General features: G+C 39.9%; 1 protein-coding gene across 1 annotated transcript; it reads right to left on the bottom strand.

Moving 5' to 3' along the window:
- Window positions 1-1,849: 1,849 nt before the first annotated feature.
- Window positions 1,850-21,888, bottom strand: LOC122494773 (zinc finger protein 677-like). Its single transcript, XM_043600211.1, has 5 exons — window positions 21,429-21,888; window positions 18,816-18,921; window positions 14,514-14,578; window positions 8,466-8,619; window positions 1,850-3,751 (listed from the first exon to the last, which is right to left on the bottom strand). Exons 2-5 carry the CDS (start codon window positions 18,865-18,867, stop codon window positions 2,058-2,060), a joined length of 1,965 nt encoding a protein of 654 aa, XP_043456146.1. The 5' UTR covers window positions 18,868-18,921; window positions 21,429-21,888; the 3' UTR covers window positions 1,850-2,057.
- Between the last annotated feature and the right edge of the window lie 507 nt (window positions 21,889-22,395).

Here is a 22,395-nt window from a genome sequence, read left to right as displayed (position 1 = left end):
AGTAATTTTATACATTACCTTTCAAAAGAGGGAGAGACCATCATTCCCCCTCCATTTTCTCTACCACATATGCCACCCCTAGTAACCCATCACTCACATGAAAATCACATTCTCTCAGTGTCCCCACCTACAGTGTTTCATGATCATCTGATAGAGGAATTGTTTCCTGTACTAATCAACAAAGACTCTCAATCATACTAACCAATCTAGAGGAGAGGCTGTGACCACAGAAAACATGGCAATATAGATAATACTTTTACATCTATTCCCTGTCACTACTCATGATCTCAAATTTATACTACACTGTATCTTAAAATTAGCATCCTAGCCTTTCCAGGATATACAGGTATGACTAAGCCCCACGTTCCTTTCACGTAACCAATCCTTTCTCTGTGAAAACCATGGTTGATAATCCTTTCACGTAACCAATCCTTTCTCTGTGAAAACCATGGTTGATAAATAAAACACGTGTAAAGTAGAACATCAGTGGATTGCAAACTTGAAGTTGTAAGTCATCAGTAACATTGTAGCCTCACAAATCCTCAAATGATCAACTCTTAAATATAAAACAGAGGGTTGCTGGAGAGGTTGTGGGAGGGAGGATGGGCTAAATGGGTAAGGGGCATTAAGGAATCTATTCCTGAAATCATTGTTGCACCACATGCTAACTTGGATGTAAATTAAAAAACAAATAATAAAAAAACCATTAATAAAAAAAAGAAAAAGGAAACCTCAAATAATTGAGTAAAAAAAGTTATAGGGGTGCCTGGCTGGCTCATCCAGAATAGCATGTGACTCATGATCTCAGGGTTGTGAATGAGCCCCACGGTTAGATGTAGAGAGAAAAATAAAATTTTTAAAGAAGATTTAAACAGATGATTAGTAGGTCTTTCCACAGATACACTTGTTCCATTGATACACTTCATCTCATGAGTTTTAAATAATTTTAATTTTCTGTGGAATTTAACACCGATGATTGGTTAATTCACAACACAGACCTAGTTCCCCCTAGTATAAATTTTTATATTGACAGAATTGTCTAAAGAAATGATGACCTTCACCTGGGTGGCTCAGGCAGTTAAGTGTCCAACTTCAGCTCAGGTCATGATCTCACAATTGGTGGGTTGGAGCCCTATGTCAGACTCTGTGCTGACAGCTCAGAGCCTGGAGCCTACTTCAGATTCTGTGTCTCCCTCTCTCTCTCTCTCTCTCTGCCCCTTCCCCATTCACACTGTGTTTCTCTTTCAAAAATAATCATTCAAAAAAAAATTACCTTCATTACAAATGTGTAATGTTTCTGTCCAGTATGAAGTCTTTGGTGTTTCCTGAAGTACAGAACTTGACACATATGTATGGTTCCCATGTTATGTGAATTTCTTCAAGACCACAAAGCACAAAGTTGTACATTTTTTTAATCAATGTTTTTAAATCATTGTTTACTGTCTTTTTAATCACTCGAAGTCTGTATCTCTTAATCCCATTAACCTTGTTTATCCCCCTCCCCAATTTCTACATTTTTAATAAACCTGATCACACTCATTACATCTGTAAGGCTTCCCTCTAATAGTAATTATGTTCCATAAGGTATAATAAGCTTTGGATAAGCCTTGCCATACATCCATTTTGTGTGCTTTTTTCAGAGATTTGTTTCAGATATCAGGTGAGGTGTGAACCCTGGTTATCAGCTTTCCCTCATATATTAGTTCCACATGGTTCCTCTCCCTGATGGAATCTCTGATGTTGAGTAAGGCTCGAACACTTGCTCATTTTATTTGTAAGGTTTCTTTCTATTATGAGTTCTTTGATGATCTGCAAAGCTTGAGCTTTAATAAAAGCACTGCCACACATATTAGGTTTATACTTTATTTTCACAGTGTATTTTCTGATGCCTAGTAAGTTTTGCAAATCGAGTAAAAGCTTTGCCACACTCATTACATTTATAAGGTTTCTCTCCAATATGGATTTTCTTATGCTGAATAAGATGTGAATGCTCCCTAAAGGCTTTGCCACTCAATACATTTGTATGGTTTCTCTCCAGTATAACTTCTCTCATGACTCTAAAGGTCTGAACGTCTGGTGAAAACCTTAGCATATTTATTACGTTTACAAGGTTTTTCTCCTGTATGAATTCGCTGATGTTCCACAAGGCTTGAATTTCGGGTAAAAGCCTTGTCACACACATTACATTTGTGTGGCTTCTCTCCAGTGTGCATTTTCCGATGCCTACTAAGCTTTGCAAATTGGGTAAAAGCTTTGCCACACTCATTACATTTGTAAGGTTTCTCTCCAGTATGGATTTTTTTATGTTGAGTAAGATTTGAGCGCTCAGCAAAGGCTTTGCCACACTCACTACATTTGTAAGGTTTCTCCCCAGTATGAGTTCTCTCATGACCCAAGAGGTGTGAACGTCTGATAAAAGCCTTATCACATTCACTACATTTATACGGTTTTTCTCCTGTATGAATCCTCTGATGTTCTATAAGGCTAGAACTTTGGATAAAAGCCTTGCCACATACATCACATTTGTGTGGTTTCTCTCCACGATGTGTATTCTGATGTCTAATGAGATGTGAGCACTGTTTAAAAGCTTTGCCACACTCATTACATTTGTAAGGTTTCTCTCCAGTATGGATTTTCTTGTGTTGAGTAAGATTTGAACACTCAGAAAAGGCTTTGCTGCATTCATTACATTTGTAAGGTTTCTCACCAGTATGCACTCTCTCATGACTCCAAAGTTGTGAACGATGGATAAATGCCTTTCCACATTCATTACATTTGTAAGGTTTCTCTCCAGTATGCACTTTCTGATGATTTGCAAGGTTTGAATTTTGACTACAGACCTTGCCACATATGTTACATTTATATGGTTTCTCTCCTGTATGGACTCTCTGATGTCTGGTGAGACTCGAAACCCTGTTAAAGGATTTGACACATTCATTACACCTGTAAGGTTTCTCTCCAGTATGGATTTTCTTATGTCGAATAAGACGTGAGCGCTCAGAAAAGGCTTTGCCACAGTCATTACATTTATAAGGTCTCTGTCCAGAATGAATGATCTCATGACTCATGAGGTTTGAGCTTTTGCTAAAAGCCTTCCCACATTCATTACATTTGTAAGATTTTCCTCTAGTGTATGCTCTCCTGGCTTGTGCAGGTAACAAAGGATATTTAGAAATCTTCTTAGATTTATTCCAAATGTTTCTGGTACTGGGAGGAATTCTTTCAAGTGGTGAGACTGAGGAACCATTGCTGACAGACTTCTCAGTTGGATTACATTCATACATTTTCTCCTCACTATGAAATGTCTGCAGTTTGGGCAGATGTGCCTGAGAAATTAATCCAATTCTATTTTCCAAGCAGCTTATGTACTGGTTTCCAGCACCACTTCTGTTATTGTCCATTTTTAATAAATTCCTTATAAATGGCTCATCATGCATGAAATGCTGGTACGTATTGTTTCTCACAGAAACACCCTGCTTTTCAGGAAGAGTAACTGAGGACTGATTAAGTTGTTGATCTTTTCTCCAAGTGAGATTTTTGTCATGGGTCAAAGGCACTTCTTTGTAATTTCTTGCATCACATTGCCACTGACTTTCAAACTCATGCATATCTTCCCAGACTTCCTGGAGATCAAAATCCTTGATGCCATGACTTTCATTTCTCTCCAATAACACTAAGTGATAAAATTCGCCTTTATTAATGTGCTCTGTTGGTGATAATTCCTTGATTGCAAATCCAGCAGAAGTACTTCCTATCAAATAGAGTTGGAAAGTAAATATTTTATAGTAAATTACATGATTACACACCAAAATACTTTACACTGAACACAGGAAGTTTCTCAAACATGGTCTTCAAACACTATTGCTAAATACAATGTTCTTAAGTTTCTTTTTATAAATGTGGGGATAGTGCTTATACTTACACATCTATAGGAATATGATTGTGTTATTAAGTTAAAAGCCTGACCTTACAAACAGCACCTGATGTAGCAATAGACATAATACTGACTCATCCTGTAAGAACTTATACTATGGATATGAAGGACAAGTGGAAAACATTCAACGGGGAGACAGTATAGTGTTGTAGGAAGATTGTAGGCTTACATCTATTTCAGTATTTGCTCTAAAAATTATCAAACTAAGTATCCATGTCCATTTTTAGGTATATACTCCAAGGAATTAAATAATATATACATGTTCCAGGAGACACATACAAGAATTTTTTTTTGAAGTTTATTTAAAGACTGAGCTTGTGAATGGGGGACGGACAGGGAGAGAAAGAGAATCCCAAGAAGTCCTCACACTGTAAGCGCAATGTACAATGCGGGGCTCAAACTCAGGAACTATGAGATCGTGACCTCAGCCAAAATCCAGAGTTAGACACTTAACAGTCTGAGCCACCCAAGTTCACCAAAATAATGTATCATTATATACAAAAGCTATGGCAGATCAAGTTAATGATATGTCTGTGACTAAAGCAGTAACTTAAAAAAAAAAAAGTATGCTTTCAAAATATAAAAAATACTCAGGTTAAAGAATGCCACAGGGGCGTCTGGGAGGCTGAGTCTGTTGAGTGCCCGACTTTGACTATGGTCATGATCGTACCGTTTATAGGTTCAAACCCTGCTTCAGGCTCTGTGCTGACAGCTTGGAGCCTGGATCCTGCTTCAGACACTGTGTGTGTGTGTGTGTGTGTGTGTGTGTGTCTCTCTCTCTCTCTCACCCATACCCTGTTCATGCTCGCTCCCTCTCAAAAATAAACATTAATAAAAAAGAGAGAAATTTAATTGAGGTAAATATGTATTGTAACAATGAGATATCACTACACGTGAGAATGGTGAAAATCCAGAATGCTAACACCAAATACTAGTGTGAATGTGGAACAGTAAGAACTCTCATTCATTGCTGATGGGAATGCAAAATGGTATGCCACTTTGGAAGACAGTTTGCCCTTTCTTAGAAAACTAAGTGTACTCTTAAATATGATCTAGCAATCACACTCCTTGGTATTTACACAAATGAGTTGAAAATTTATGTCCCCATAAAAACCTACACACGAAATAGAGGAATCCTAAAATGTGTATGGAACCACAGAAGACTGTGAAAGCCCAGAGCATCTTGAGAAAAAAAACAAACCTGGAGGCATCACATGCCCTGATTTCAAACTCCTTAATTACAAAGCTGCGGTAATTAAATCAGCAGGGTATTAGGGGCGCCTAGGTGGCTCAGTCGGTTAAGCATCCAACTTCGGCTCAGATCATGATCTCACAGTCTGAGTTCAAGCCCCATGTTGGGCTCTGTGCTGACAGCTCGGAGCCTGGAGCTTGCTGCAGATTCTGTGTCTCCCTCTCTCTGACCCTCCCCCATTAATGCTCTGTCTCTCTCTATCTCAAAAATAAATAAACATTAAAAAGTTTTTTTTAAATCAGCAGGGTATTAGCATAAAAATCGACACACAGATCACCAGAAAAGAGCTCAGAAATAAACCCACACACAGTCAATTAATTTACAACAAAGGAGACATGACTATACAATGCAGAAAGAACAATCTCTTTAGTAGATGGTTTGGGAAAACTGGACAGCCACAGGCAAAAGACTGAAACTCGACCACTGTCTAACGCCATACACAAAAAGTAACTCACAATGGATTAAAGACTTAAATCTAAGACCTGAAACCAAAAAATTCCTATAAGATAGGGGGTAATGAGTTCCTTGATAGAGGTCTAGGGAATGATGTGGGTTTTTTTTTCCTTGTTGTTGTTTTTGACTGTTGACAGCAAAAGAAAAAACAACAAATGCAGAAGTAAGTGGGACTACATCAAACTAAAAAGTGCAAGCAAAGGAAACACTTTTTCAACAAAATGAAAAGGCATCCTTAATAAATAGGAGAAAATATTAGCAAAGTAAGTATCTGATAAGGGCCTAATAATCCAAAACATAGACAAAAATCGCTCAAATAATCCAACTAGAGAAATGGGCAGAAGATCTGAATAGATATTTTCGAAGACCTAGAGATGGCCTAAAGGACCATGAAAAGAGACTTAACGTCCATTCATCATCAGCGAAATGCAAACCAAAACCACAATATCACCTGACACGTATTGGAATGGCAGTTCTCAAAAAGACCAGAAATAACAAGTATTGCTGATGGGGTGGAGAATTTGTGCACTGTTAGTGGAGCCAAAATTGGTGTAGCCAAGAGAACTACTGTGTGATCCACCAATTTTACCTGAGTATGTATCTGAAGAAAACAAAACTACTAACTCGAAAAGATAAAAGCGTTCGGATGTTCACTGCAGCATCATTACAGTAGCTGAGATACAGACACAATCTAAGTGTCCACTGATGGGTGAATGGGTAAAGTTGTGTATATATAACACAATATGATCCAGCCATAAAAAAGAACAGAATCTTGCCATGTGTGACAACATGGATGGACCCTTAAGGACATTATGTTAAGAGGAATGAGTCAAAGACCAATACATTATGATTTCTCTTATGTGTGGAATCTTAAAAAAAAACAAAACAACCCCTCTTAGATACAGAGAACATACTGGTGGTTATTACAGGCAGGTATTGAGGGGACGGTGGCAGAAAAGGGTGAAGATGATTAAAATGTTTAAAAAAAAAATGAGGGATGCCTGGCTGGCTCAGTGAGTAGAGCATGCAACCCTTGATCCTGGGGTTGTGAGTTCAAACTCCATGATGGGTGCAGAGTTTACTTAAAAACAAAACAAGGGGCGCCTGGGTGGCGCAGTCGGTTAAGCATCCGACTTCAGCCAGGTCACGATCTCGCAGTCCGGGAGTTCGAGCCCCGCGTCAGGCTCTGGGCTGATGGCTCGGAGCCTGGAGCCTGTTTCCGATTCTGTGTCTCCCTCCCTCTCTGCCCCTGCCCCGTTCATGCTCTGTCTCTCTCTGTCCCAAAAATAAATAAACATTGAAAAAAAAAAAATTTAAAAACAAAACAAAAATTGCTGCTGCCGCTTGAGTTCCTAAAACAATAAAAAGAAAACAAAACAAAACCAAGCCCCCAAAATATCCATATGGTACTTTCTGTATACCAGGAATACAATACAATACACATCTATGGAAGGATACAAGTTCTTCCCACAGAAAAGCTTGCTAGAGATATCAGTAAGCTGTGCTGTACTTATACTATATCTAATTTTGGATTTTCACTTTTTGGAATTATCCAAATCATGACTTCTTCCTAATTAATGCACAAGCATTCAACCTCAAGAAGCCAGGATGGCCCAGGAAAGAAAGAGATAAACTTTAGGTCTACTTTATTAGACAGATACTACGTTTTGTTTGTCTCCTGAGAAGTTCTCCCAGGGATACAAAATGGAAACGGAAAGTGAATAGGTCCTGGGGTCTGCACTACAGAGGCCTCAGCTCAGTCCTCCTCAAACCAAGGCACCAGTATGGTCAGAGGGGCCAGGTGCTATCAGTTGCAGGTCCTATCAGTGGGAGTTTAAACTTCTACACATGTGACTTACTCATTTGAATACCAGAATGAGAAGTGTGTGTGGGTGGGGAAAGATTTCCTCTGACAGCTCCTAAGAATAAACTTGTATTTTCCCACAAATTGTTCCCAAACAATATTTACTGGAGCAGCTTACTCTCTGCTCATCTGAGCTCTGACTTGTGCTCACATCCCCATACATTCCCTGAATGTTCCCCTATATTCACTTCACTTTCCACAGTCCAGGGCTCTTCTCCCTGGAAATAGGTGATGGGGATGATATTCAGCTCAGGAAGAGATTTCCAGTTAAAAGAAAAACGGAACATGATCTGCTTTACTCTTCCAGAACACATGCCCAGCACTTTGTTCAGCAAAGAAAAGAAGAAAGGACATTCATTATATGTGGGTGAAAATTAATCAACTGACTGCCTGAATGCTTAAGGGGTATTTTAAGTATGCAGAGATCTGGTTCTTTTCTAAGAACTACTGAATAAAAAGCACAAGGGCACAAGGGTAAGACCACGAATCAGAGATTTAAATAAATTCACCATAATGTTTCCTTTTCCCCCCAATTTTAAATAACATTATTCTCTCTGAGCCTTGTCTTTAAAGAGGTCAGAGAAATTGGACTTTGCCAAGAATTCAAGGGTTTTAGGTCCTATTCCCCAGACTCCGAGATTTTTACTTAGATTCTAGTTAGTTAGCAGAGTGTAGTACTGGTTTCAGGAGTAGAATTTAGTGATTCTTCACTTACACAGAACACCCATCACCAGTTCCCTCCCTTTAGCTTCTCTGACTGCTAAGTTCTGCAACCACCTAAACAAGCAGGAATGCAGAACTTCTGAAGCAAAGGGAAGTTAGAGTCCATTTGCCACATTATGAAGCCTTTCCATTCTCAATCAAAATGGCTGCAATCAGTCCTTTCAAGAATAGGGATGTGAAACTCCTATGATCAAGTCAGGGCCTCTCAAGAAACTGCAAAGTCACATAAAATTAACTACCGACTTCTGGAGGGAAGTTATCCTCACCCAGGGAGACCAGGTTCCTGTAGTTCTCCAACATCACATCCCTGTACAAGGCCCTCTGAGCGAGGTCCAGGCACTCCCACTCCTCCTGAGAGAATTCTATGGCCACATCCCTGAATGTCAGCCATCCCTGAAATGAAAACACACTTCACCAAGTGAACACGGAAACTGTTCTAATTTTGACAAAAATGAGAGAAGCAAAATTATATTTGGCTGGTGTTCTTTTACCCATGTAAGATAATTTAAAGAGCAGATAACATAAAATTAGCCATTTTAAAGTACCATTCAGTGACATTTAGTGCATTCACAATGTTGCACAAACATCACATCTCATCCCCAAAGGAAATCCTTTACCCACTAAGCAGGTACTTCCTAGTCCCCAGTCCCTGGCAACCACTAGTGCTTTGTCTCTATGGATTTGCCAATTTTGGATCTTTTCATATAAAGGAAAGGTATCAAAAATGTGACATTTGGCATCTGCCTTCTCTCACATAGAATCGTGTTTGGGGTTCATTCATGATATAGTATGCATCAGTGGTCCATTTCCTTTCTTCTGCCTGCAGAGTATTCCATTGCAGGACTAGACCATTTTCACTCAACTACTGATGGGCATTTTGTTGTTATTACCTTTGCTGATGTTAATAAGTTGCTATGAACTTTCTAGTACAAGTTAAGTGTTTGGATACCTGTTTTCAATTCTTTTCGTTTGTATCTAGCTGTGGAATTACCAGGTCACATGGTTTTAATTTTTTTCAGAATCTTCCACAAGCTTTTTCACAGCAGCTATGTTTTTACAGCAACGTGTCATGATTCGAATTTCTCTATTTTTGTAGTTGTTGTTTTACAATAGTCATCCTAGTGGGTGTGAAAGGATAGCTCATTGTGGTTTTAATTTTGCATCTTACTGACTGACTACTTTCATGGAACATCTCTTCATGTGCTGGTTTCATTTGTGTACCTTCTATGGAGAAATGTCTATTAAAATCTTTTGACCATTTTTTAAGTTGGGTTCTTTGTATTTTGGTTGTTGAGTTGTACAAGTTCTTCCTTTATTCTAGGTCTAGACCCTTCATAGATATGTGATTGGCAGATTATTTCCTCCCATTTGGTAGATTGTTTCACTTAATGTGATAATGTCCTTCAGTGCAAAGACATGATTAATTCTGATGATGACCAATTTATTTTGTCTTTTCCTCTTTTGCTTTTGGGGTCATGGATAAAAATCCAGTGCCAACCCTAAAGACATAAAGACTCAACCCTAACTTTTCACTTAAGACTTTTATAGTTTTAGCTCTTACATTTAGTCTTTGATTAATTCTGAATTGATTTCCTTATATGGTACAAGGTAGTTTCAATTTCATTCTCACATAGATATCTAGTTGTGCCAGTACCATTTAAGAGACTATTGTTTTCCTACTGTCTGTTTTTGGCACAAAAGGAATGGATTGCAGATGTATGGGTTTATTTGTGGATGCTCAGTTCTATCACTTTGATCTACATTTCTAGCCTCTGATGAAATTAGTTTTGATTACTCCAAGTTACTGTAGTGAGATTTATGTTGGGAATTGTAGGCACTCCAATTTTGTTCTTTCTCACATTTATTTTGGTTATTTGGCATCCTTACCAATTCAATATGAGTTTTAGAATCAGGATTCCCATTTTTTTTTTTAATTTTTTTTTTTCAACGTTTATTTATTTTTGGGACAGAGAGAGACAGAGCATGAATGGGGGAGGGGCAGAGAGAGAGGGAGACACAGAATCGGAAAGAGGCTCCAGGCTCTGAGCCATCAGCCCAGGGCCCGACGCGGGGCTCGAACTCCCGGACCGCGAGATCGTGACCTGGCTGAAGTCGGACGCTTAACCGACTGCGCCACCCAGGCGCCCCTCAGGATTCCCATTTGTATAAAACATGCTGTTGGGATTTTGCTGAGGACTGCATTACTCTTTGTATCACTCTGGAGAGGACTCCCACTTTACGGTCTTCCAATCCACAAACACAGGATATCTTGACATTTATTTAGGTTTTCTTTAATCTTCCTCAGTAACTTTCTGGCTTTCACTGTGTATAAATCTTCCATTCTCATGGTTAAATCTATCTCCATTTGTTTTCTTGCTCTTGTAAATGAAACTGTTTACTTTCCACTGGTTGTAACTGCATGGAAATGCAACTGAATTTTGAGTGTTGGCATTGTATTTTGTAACTTCCATCAATACATTGTCTCTAAGTTTGAGGATTCTTTATTTCTAAATATAAGATCATGTATGCTATGAATAAAGCTACTTTGATTTCTTTCCCAATCTTGACACATTTTATTTATTTTTCCTCTGTATTTTCTCTGGTTACAACCTCCAGTAGAGTGTTGATTTGTGGTGGCAAAATGGGGCACACCTGTTTTGTTGTTGGTAAGAGGGGGAAGTTTCCAGTTGTTCACCACTGAGTGTGTTAGCCACGGAATTTTCATAATGACCTTTTTCAGACTGAGCAAGTTCCTTTCCACTCCTAATGTTTGAGTTTTTGTTGGATGCAGTGTCTGCCTCTGGATTTCAGCTAAGGTCATGATGTCACAGTTTATGAGTTTGAACGCTGCATCAGGCTCTGCGGTGATACTGTGGAGACTGGTTGAGATTCTCTCTCTCTCTCTCTCTCTCTCTCTCTCTCTCTCTCTCTCTCTGCCCCTCCCTCACTCACACTCTCTCTCAAAATAAATAAATAAAAACCTAAAAAAAAAATGTGAGCCATTGTAAACAGAGTGGAATCATTTTATATAATTCCTTTGTGTTTTATTGAAGAGTTGAATTCATGCACATTTCAAGTTACTACTAGTTAAGAATTACTTCTAACATCTGCTGCTTGTATGTCTACTATTTTCTTTCGTAATTCCTCCCTTCATTGGATGTCTGTATTTGTGTGCGCATACCATTTTGACTGCCTTTGTATTGATTTTTCTGTATATTTCCCAGTTATTTTCTGAGTGGTTATCCTGGGGATTGCAGTTTTTACATATTAGGCTACTAATATTTGAATTTCAGTTGATACTAACTTAGCTTTAATAGCATACTAACAAGCCTGTTATACAACCTTTATCTTCTTGTCAAAAACTACTTCTTCATAAAAGATATGAACAGATGTTTCATATACTCAAGAGCAGATTTTTATTATTGTTTTACACATTTGTCTTTTTTCTAAAATTTTTTAATGTTTTTATTTATTTTTGAGACAGTCTGAGAGACAGAGCATGAGAAGGGAGGGGCGGAGAGGGAGACGCAGAATCCAAAGCAGGCTCCAGGCTCTGAGCTGTCAGCACAGAGCCCAACATGGGGGTCGAACCCACAAACCGCGAGATTATGACCTGAGCCGAAGTCGGACGCTTAACGACTGAGCCACCCAGGCACCCCTACACATTTGTCTCTTAAGACACACAGGAAAAGCTGAGTTAGAAAACAAAAATAAATTAATACTGGCTTTTATATTCACTTATGTAGTTACCTTTACTAGTGTTCTTTATTTGTTCCCATGGGTTTGAGGTACCACTAATTTCCACCCATTTCAGCCTGAAGAACCCATTTGGCATTTGATGTAGGTTAAGTCTGTAAGTGTGAACTCCCTCAGCCTTTGTTCACTTAGGAGTCTCTTAATTTCACTACCAATTTTGAAGTATAGTTTGCCTGATAATGAATTTCTGGTAGATTTTGTTTTAATTTTTCAAACTTTATGTCATGAGAATGCTTCCTGGCCTCCACAGTTTCTAAAGAGAAACACGCCGTTAAACTTATTCAGAATCCCGGTACCTAAGAAGTTTCCATCTTGCTACGTTCCACATTCTCTTTTTGTCTTGTAAAAGTTGAATGATTATGTGACTGCCAGAGATCTCCACGCATTTGACCTAGTTCAAGTTCACTGCGTTTTTTTGGACGTGTAGGTTATATTTGATAAACATGGGAGGTTTTCAGCTCTTTCTTCAAATATTCTTTCTGCCTTTCCTTCTAGAACCCCTATTACGTTTGTATCAGTATTTGCTATAGTGTCCCAAAGGTTTCTTGGTCTCTGGCCATTCTTTTTCCTTTCTTCCCTTTTATTCAGCTTTTTTTCCCCTTTCTTCTCCTCACATTTGATAATTTCAATTAATCTATGTTTAGGTTTACGGATTCTTATTCTTTTTGACCATCTGCTGATGAACCCTCTAGTGGTTTTCAGTTTTGGTGTTTATACTTTCTTAACTCCAGAATTTCTATTCCATCCCTGTACTATTATTTCTTTGTCTTTAATGACATTTTCTATCTGTTGAAACATTGTTCTCCTACTTCTCAGTTCTCTTCCATGTTTTCCTTTAGCTGAGGTTGTTCAAGACAGTTGATTTAAAATCTTTCCTTAATAAGTGGAATGTCTCTGCCTCCTCAGAAAGACCATCATTAACCTGATAATCTTCCTTAACAGATGTACAATCTTAAGATATCCTTAGATGTCTGTAGTGAGGTCAGCCTACTCAGAAAGAGCCATCATGGCATTCTTTAAAACATTCCTTAAAGGACCCAAGTATCTTCATTTAGAGAATGCTCCAATGAGGATCTAAAATAGCAGTTATCTCCATGTTTACTGAGATGAAAACAACTTCCATTTATATGGTATGTAAATATGTCAATTTGCAGAATAAAATATGATTAAACATTTATTGAAGAATATATTCTAATATCACATTACAATATTTAAATGATTTTTTAGAAGATTTGCACTAAAAAACAGGTTCCTGATGAAGACAATCAGTGATGCTGAAAGATACGACACGGAAGGTGACATTTTACTTCTTAATTTCTAAATTGCATCACTGCGTGGAACTGAACCAGAAAAATATATACTAGAGTGGGTTAGTGCAAAAATAATAATAAAATTTAACAATAATTTGCAAAATGACAATTGAGCACCAGCCTCTCCAATGATACAAAGTTCTGCTCCTATGTCTGGCTAAATTATAAACAGTTTTATCTAAAAGATGTGCAGCGTGTAAGAGTTCCTAAAAGAACACATGGTCTTTATGTGATGGATGTGCTATAAATAATTTAAAGAACACTTCCTGAGGTTAGCTAGGGAAATACTGTAATGGGATCAGGAGTAACTTACTACATCCCCTGCAGGAAATTACATTCCATCTGATGTCAATATACTAATGTACTTTGATGACAAACTCCACCTCCTGACTCAGACCCTTTGCTTCTTACACACACAATGATTACTGATTGTTTTCTACACATTCACGTCTGTAAGATCTTGTTTCCATCACGTTTACCATGTGTGTAATATCTTGTGAGCTCAATAAATACAGAGATCCCGTTTGGGGATCTTGTCTCCTCCTGGACATTAGCCTCTCTCGTGTTCCACTCTGCGTCTGTCTCTGGTTGGACAAGACAGAACTCCAGACTCATACACTGTGACACTGTTAGAGCAGCAGGTTGATTCTACAGTTGAAAACTAATTATGTTAATAAAACACCCTCTATATTTCTTATTTCTACTTTGAACTTCCCATTCTATTCCAAAGTATTAATATTGCGCAGTCAGAAGCACAATGACCCATCTTTACCGTCAAAAGGCGTTTGTAAAAACAGACGAAACAAATTTCCGTCAAACGTATTTTCCAGGGCTTATCATGTACTTGTGTACATTAATACATTACTTACATATGTAATCTCTTTAATCCTGGTTTACATGACCTGAAAGGGCACTCAGAAGGGACCTCTGAAGAATTCTTACTGCCCAACCTCACAGACACCACAGAGCCTACTCCCCATCTCTAGTTCTTGCCTGTGAAGAAAATCCTTCACAGGATGACCACCTAAAAGGAGCATCTTCCCAAGTTCCACGTCACTGGGTCACAGTGAGATGGAATCTGCACGGAGAGGAGAGGAGACTGGGAGAAGGCCCTGGGTGTGAGTATAATTTAGGCAGGACATCTTGGAGACAGAGAAGATTAACAAGTCCAAAGCGTGACACATTAGGAAAAGGAACAATCAACGAAAAAAAGAATTTTACCTGGAAAAGAGCCATTCCTTCTTTTTTCCCTCTTCTTCTAGTCTTCTTTCTCAGGTAAGGTGATACTGTGTGACAAAAGGTATGTTGTTTAATGTTTAGAATCAACATAACCCCTTCCTCTGCCACAATATACATAAGGAGAGAAACTTATTGTTGGAAAAAGTCCTTTCCTGCCCACTGCAACAGGAGGATGCAGGGACAATAATGTCCTATGTGGTGGCCAACAAGTGCATTTTTTACCCACTTCTTCACGAAGGTCTCCCCTACTGCTCAAATTTACACTCCACTGCAACTGCATTGTCTTGTCTGCCTGGCACTTGGCCAAACAGAATGGCCTCTTTCAAGATCTTGGCTCCTCCCTAGGCAGCCAGCATCCAAGGAATGATTGATGCAGTACACAGAAGCCAGTACATTCCATCAATATGGACCAGCCCTTAAGGGCCACCCCAGCTCCAGAGTTCCCTGGTAGCAATACTGAGAAGTTTAGATCTTTGTCCTGATGGTGATGGGAAGCCTGTAAGAGGGTTTAATGTCAAAGGTTGACACAATCAAATGTTTAAGATTTAGCCAGGATAAACAGAGAGGGTGGAGCTGACAGAGGCATGTCCCTGTCTCTGAGGCTATGTTCCTGCCTCTTAGTGGTTTTCAGTATTTTTGGAACTGGTCACATTATGAACTCCAATTATAACTGCACACCCTCTCCCAGAAAGCTGCCAAAAACAAACACACCCACAGGGTGAATTGGTATCATCCAATCTGTGGAGAGCCTGAACAAATCAAAAAGGCCCCCGAGTCACAGCAATGGACAAATTATCTGATCTAAAAGTCAACAAGGAAACAATGGCTTTGAATGACACACTGGACCAGATGGAATGAACAGATATATTCAGAACATTTCATCCTAAAGCAGCAGAATATACATTCTTCTCCAGTGCACATGGAATGTTCTCCAGAATAGACCACATAATGGGACACAAATCAGCCCTCAGCAAGTACAAAAAGACTGAGATCATACTGTGCATATTTTCAGACCACAACGCTATGAAACTCGAAATCAACCACAAGAAAAAATTTGGAAACGTAACAAATACTTGAAGACTGAAGAACATCCTACTAAAGAATGAAAGGGCTAACCAAGAAGTTAAAGAGGAAATTACAAAGTATATGGAAGCCAATGAAAATGATAACACCACAACCCAAACCCTCTGGGACGCAGCAAAGGAGGTCATAAGAGGAAAGTATATAGCAATCCAGGCCTTCCTGAAGAAGAAGAAAGATCTCAGATACACAACCTAACCTTATACCTTAAAGAGCTAGAAAAAGGATCAGCAAATAAAACCCAAAACCAGCATAAGACAGGAAATAATAAAGACTGGAGCAGAAATTAATGCTACCAAAACCAAAAAAAAACCAGTAGATCAATGAAATCAGAAGCCATATGCCATATGCCATAAAATGGGCAATGTGGAAGAAATGGACAAATTCCTAGAAACGTATACACTACTACCAAACCTGAATCTGGAAGAAATAGAAAATTTGAACAGACCCATAACCAGTAAGCAAATTGAATTAGTCATCAAAAATCTCCCAAAAAACAAGAGTCCAGGGCCAGATGGCTTCTCAGGGGAATTCTACCAAACATTTAAGAACGAGTTAACACCTATTCTCTTGAAGCTGTTCCAAAAATAGAAATGGAAGGAAAACTTCCAAACTCATTCTACGAAGCCAGCATTACCTTGATTCCAAAACCAGACGGAGACCCCACTAAAAAGGAGAACTACAGACCAATTTCCCTGATGAACATGGATGCAGAAATTTTCAACAAGATAGTAGCCAACCGGATCCAACAATACATTAAAAAAGTTATTCACCACGACCAAGTGGGATTTATACCTGGGAGGCAGGGCTGGTTCAATATCCGCAAAACAACGTGATTCATCACATCAATAAAAGAAAGGACAAGAACCATATGATCCTCTCAACAGGTGCAGAGAAAGCATTCAACAAAATACAGCATCCTTTCTTGATAAAAACCCTCAAGGAAGTAGGGATAGAAGGATCATACCTCAAGATCATAAAAGCCATATATGAACGACCGAACGCTAATATCATCCTCAATGGGGAAAAACTGAGAGCTTTCCCCCAAAGGTCAGGAACAAGACAAGGATGTCCACTCTCGCCACTGTTATTCAACATAGTACTGGAAGTCTTAGCCTCTGCAATCAGACAACACAAAGAAATAAAAGGCATCCAAATCGGCCAGGAGGAGGTCAAACTTTCACTCTTTGCAGATGACATGACACTCTATATGGAAAACCCTAAAGATTCCACCAAAAAAACTGCTAGAACTGATTCATGAATTCAGCAAAGTTGCAGGATATAAAATCAATGCACAGAAATCGGTTGCATTCCTATTCACCAACAATGAAGCAACAGAAAGAAATCAAGGAAATCGATCCCATTTACAATTGCACCAAAACCCATAAAATACCTAGGAATAAATCCAACCAAAGAGATGAAAAACGTATACACTGAAAACTACAGAAAACTGATGAAAGAATTGAAGAAGACACGAAAAAACGGAAAAAGATTCCAATGCTCCTGGATAGGAAAAACAAATATTGTTAAAATGTTGATACTAACCAAAGGAATCTACATATTCAATACAATCCCTACCAAAATAACACCAGCATTCTTCGCAGAGGTAGAACAAATAATCCTAAAATTTGTATGGAACCGGAAAAGACCCCAAATAGCCAAAGCAATCTTGAAAAAGAAAACCAAAGCAGGAGGCATCACAATCCCAGACTTCAAGTTATACTACAAAGCTGTAATCATCAAGACAATATGGTACTGGCACAAGAACAGACACTCAGATCAATGGAACAGAACAGAGAATCCAGAAATGGACCGACAAATGTATGGCGAACTAATCTTTGACAAAAGCAGGAAACAATATCCAATGGAATAAAGACAGTCTCTTCAGCAAATGGTGCTGGGAAAACTGGACAGCGACATGCAGAAGAATGAACCTGGACCACTTTCTTAGACCATACACAAAAAGAAACTCAAAATGGATGAAAGACCTCAATGTAAGACAGGAAGCCATCAAAATCCTTGGGAAGAAAGCAGGCAAAAACCACTTTGATCTTGGCCGCAGCAACTTCTTACTCAACACGATTCCGGAGGCAAGAGAAACAAAAACATAAATGAACTGTTGGGACCTCGTCAAAATTAAAAGCTTCTGCACAGCGAAGGTAACAATCAGCAAAACTAAAAGGCAACTGACAGAATGGGAGAAGATATTTGCAAACGACATATCAGATAAAGGGTTAGTATCCAAAGTCTATAAAGAACTTATTAAACTCCACACTCAAAAAACAAATAATCCAGTGAAGAAATGGGCAAAAGACATGAATAGACACTTCTCCAAGGAAGACATCCAGATGGCCAACCAACACATGAAAAAATGCTCATCATCAGGGAAATATAAATCAAACCCACCATGAGATACCACCTTACACCTGTCAGAATGGCTAACATTAACAACTCAGGCAACAACAGATGTTGGCGAGGATGCGGAGAAAGAGGATCTCTTTTGCATTGTTGGTGGCAATGCAAGCTGGTGCAGCCATTCTGGAAAACAGTATGGAGGTTCTTCAAAAAATTAAAAATAGAACTACCCTATGACCCAGCAATTGCATTACTAGGCATTTATGCACGGGATACAGGTGTGCTGTTTCAAAGGGACACGTGCACCCCCATGTTTACAGCAGCACTATCAACAATAGCCAAGTATGGAAAGAGCCCAAATGTCCATCGATGGATGAATGGATAAAGAAGATGTGGTATACACACACACACACACACACACACACACACACACACACACACAATGGAGTATTACTCGGCAATCAAAAAGAATTAAATCTTCCCATTTGCAACTATGTGGATGGAAGTGGAGGGTATTATGCTAAGTGAAATTAGTCAGAAAAAGACAAAAATCATATGACTTCACTCATATGAGGACTTTAAGAGACAAAACAGATGAACATAAGGGAAGGGAAACAAAAATAATATAAAAACAGGGAGGGGGACAAAACATAAGAGACTCATAAATATGGAGAACAAACTGAGGTTACTGGAGGCATTATGGGAGGGGGGATGGGCTAAAAGGGTAAGGGGCAGTAAGGGGCAGTACTCCTGAAATCACTGTTGCCACTATATGCTAACTAATTTGGATGTAAATTTAAAAAAATGAAATTTAAAAAAAAGGCAAAGGAAGAATTGAGCCCTTCTTACCTAACTGTTTGAGCTGGGGTATCAATCTTCTCCTGCTGGCCTGGATCCTCATTCGCAGGACTTCAGACTGACTGAGTTACACCACTGGCTCTCCTGGATCTCCAGCCTGCAGATGGCAAATTGAGGAACTTCACAACCTCCCTAATTGTGTAAAGCAACTGCTCATAATACCTCCTTTCCTAAATATATCCTATTAGTGACCTTCTATATGGCAAACTTGCTAAACTTATTTATTAATTCTCGTAAGTTTTTTCTGCAAATACTTTTAGAATTTCCACACACACAGCCATGTCATCTGTAAGTAATGAAACACTTATTTCTTCCTTTTCAATCTTTGTAAGATCCGGTTCTCTTTCTTGTTTTTAAGTTTATTTATTTATTTTGAGAGAGATGGAGATGGCACGAGCGGGGGAAGGGCAGAGACAGAGGGAGAGAGAGAGAATCCCAAGCAGGTCCGGCACTGTTGGCACAGAGCCTGATGTGGGGCTCCAACTCAGAAAACTGTGGGATCACGACCTGAGCCAAAACTGAAGAGTCTGACACTTAACCGACAGAGCCACCGAGGCACCCTGATCTGTTTTTCTTTCTTAGTTTATCTTCTAAAACACCCAGTTCAAGTGTGATTAGAAATGGTAACATAGACAACCAGGTCTCATTTGTCATCTCAGAGGGAAAGCTTCCAATATTTCACTATTAACATGCCTTGTGTGGGAATGTTTTAAAACCCTTTATCTAATTCTTTCCTTCAATTCCTAGTTTTCCAAGATTTTTTCACACATGGGTAAGTGTTGAATTTTATCAAAGATGTTTTTCTGCCTCTATTCTGATGATCATATAGTCTTCTTTTCTGTTAATGTAATGGATTACATTATTGCCTTTGAAATGTTAAACCATTCTTTTATTCCTAAAATAAATCCAACTTGTTTGTGAAAAAAGAAAGAAGTCTGAGTTGAGTGAGCAGAACTGGATGTAAGTAAATTCTGAAATGGTGGCCTGGACAGGTTGAAGTAGAAAGAGCTTGTCCTAATTCCAGATTACCTTTCATACTCATAAACAAGAGAAGCTTCTCTTTCATGGGTTTAATCAAAGTCAAGCATTTAATTCCTCTTTCCCAGAAAAACTGTGTGACATTACAAATAGTTGCTAGTCCTGGAAAACATGAAAAATGGTCACCTGTGGGGATGAGCTCTGAGCAATCATGAAAGGATGGGCAGTGTTAGAACAAAGTTCCACATCAATCCAGCCCACCCATCAACTTCTTTACAGAAAAGATAAAGGGGCCTTGAGGGGTATCATCTACTTATTTGGAGATATCAGCTCACTGCTCGGTAATTTAAAAACTGACTTAAGGGAAGAAGAGAACTGTTGAATATTAAATTAGCACACTAAAGTAGGTTTAAGGTAGTGTTAAAAGATTATCAACATCCTTAACGGATGTGTAATGAAATACTATAAAGTTATTTACCAGACATCCAAGAATACTTCCAATATATGACAGAGTAGAAAGCATGTAAAACTCATAATCTGAACGATAAAATTAAGAGGTAAAATAATCTGGAAATTAAAAAGCTATCCAATGGATTATGATATTAAAGATAAAGAGGATACATCAAATTTAGAAAAGAATGCCATGAGCCATAAAAAAAAGGGGGGGGGGGGGAAGAAACAGTATTGTTAATGATGGCCACTGTAAAAAGCACCATGTGGTTACAGAAAGTCTTCCCCCATTGACTGACTGAGCTAGGCCTCTGCCCTCTAGATGAGTAGGGGTTGCAAATGGCATTATCTTCTGATGCAATACTTAGAAAGGGCAGATGCCTCAAACACCAGGTGTCACAACTCTCAATCTCTCCTGCGTAACTGGAACAATTCACCGAATTTTAGATTAATGAGGTCATAGGGCCACAAATCAGTACGTCACAACGTAACATCCCATACCCAATCAATTCATTACTCTGACCTGAGTTTGGGTCCTGTGCTTTGGCCCAGACCACTACGTGTTTTGTTCTCTGTAGAAGTCTCTCTGTGTCCTTGGTTTTCTTCTGTCCTTTGGTCCATTTCCGTTTCCCTCCCTCGCTATTCCTCCTCCAACCGTGTGACCCCACTCTGCTGCAGCCTCTGTTTCAATCCCCGCCATTCTTTCTCCCCACACCTTCTGATGACCCTCTAACTCCGCAGATTTCTGCGTCTTTCCCCGCCGTGTGTGTCCCCTCTTTGCCCTCCCTGTGGCGGGGCGAACGGCCTGCATCCCCCTCACTAGTGACGACTGGGCCCGACACAGTTGGGGGATGGGGTCGGGGGGAGACTCGGGAATCACAGAAAGGTTCTGAGCAGGAACGTAACCGGCAGGGATATCGGGGTCTGCAGAACCACGGGCAGAAAGGCTGGACCCGAATCAGCCTCGGAGCGATTTACGCCGGAAACGACGGCAGACCCCCGGGACCCGCCCAGAGCGAAAGGACTCGGAACGTCTTACAGCCACGCCGCAAGAGGGGAGAGGGAGGAGACGGCTCAAGAACCTTACCTTACCAGCCGACCCCGAAACCTGGGGTGGAGGCGGGCACTAAAGAGCGCGACCGCTGGTGTGAACCAGAAAAATGGAGACTCACTCACCCGAGAGCGCACGTTGCTCTGCTGGATCAGCTTCCGGGGCTGCGGAAAATCGCGCAGGCGCGTTCGTGACGAGGCGGTGCCAAGGCAGGTAAAGGACGTGTTGGTTGGGGGCGGGGCCTGGGCGCGCAGGGTGCTACTCGTTTGCCAATCTCCTCGTAACGTCGGCCAGTCTGTTTGTCCTTCCTGTCTGGCGTTTTCTGGTTCTGCTTTTGGATCCCTTCCAGACCCGCTGGTGTCCTTTGGAGCCAGGCTGGGTACAACCTCAGGGAACGGTAGGCCGCTTGTGTTGGGAGCGGCGGTATTTGACAAGCTGAGCCCGGTGCCCGGGGAAACGTATGTAGCGAGCAGTGGAGACGCGCGTCCAGCGGCAGGCGGAGCAGTGCGGGAACCTGGGGTCGGGGGTCCTCATGGGACGATTGAGACCCGGACGTGACAGCTCCTTCTTTAATGAAGCAAAAGCCGGTGTGGTCAGTGTCGGTGATGGACGCTAAATGCGAAATGCAAAAACTCTTTTCTGGGGAATGTGCAGTTTGGTATTAGCTCCCATCAAAGCTTTTCCCTGAATTGTCACTTCTAATTAGCTGGACTGTGTTCCCTGACCTTCCCCTCTGGGCCCTGGCTGGTGGGGGATGAAGGCTGGCATGTTCCTTTAAAGGAACAAACATTTCTGCCTCTATGGGAGTTCATTAATTTAATCTGTTTTTAAATTTGATATTCGAATCCACACCTCTCGAGAGGAAGTATAAATCCAAACGCCTTTGAGACCTACCAGATGGCACATGTATTTGCTTAAGCCCTTATTGCTAAATATCATTGCAATTGCATTTTTAATAATCTTTCTTCTGTTTTTTGGAAGGCTATTTTTTCCTTGAAAATTAGATTCTTAAAAATGTATTTATCTTGAGAGAAAGCACAGGAGGGAGTGCAAGCGGGGAGAAGCAGAGAGCTAGATCTACAATCCCAAGGA

The sequence above is a fragment of the Prionailurus bengalensis genome, chromosome E2, assembly GCF_016509475.1.
Source record: "Prionailurus bengalensis isolate Pbe53 chromosome E2, Fcat_Pben_1.1_paternal_pri, whole genome shotgun sequence".
Lineage (NCBI taxonomy): Eukaryota > Metazoa > Chordata > Mammalia > Carnivora > Felidae > Prionailurus > Prionailurus bengalensis.
This window is presented reverse-complemented; position numbering and strand designations above follow the sequence as displayed.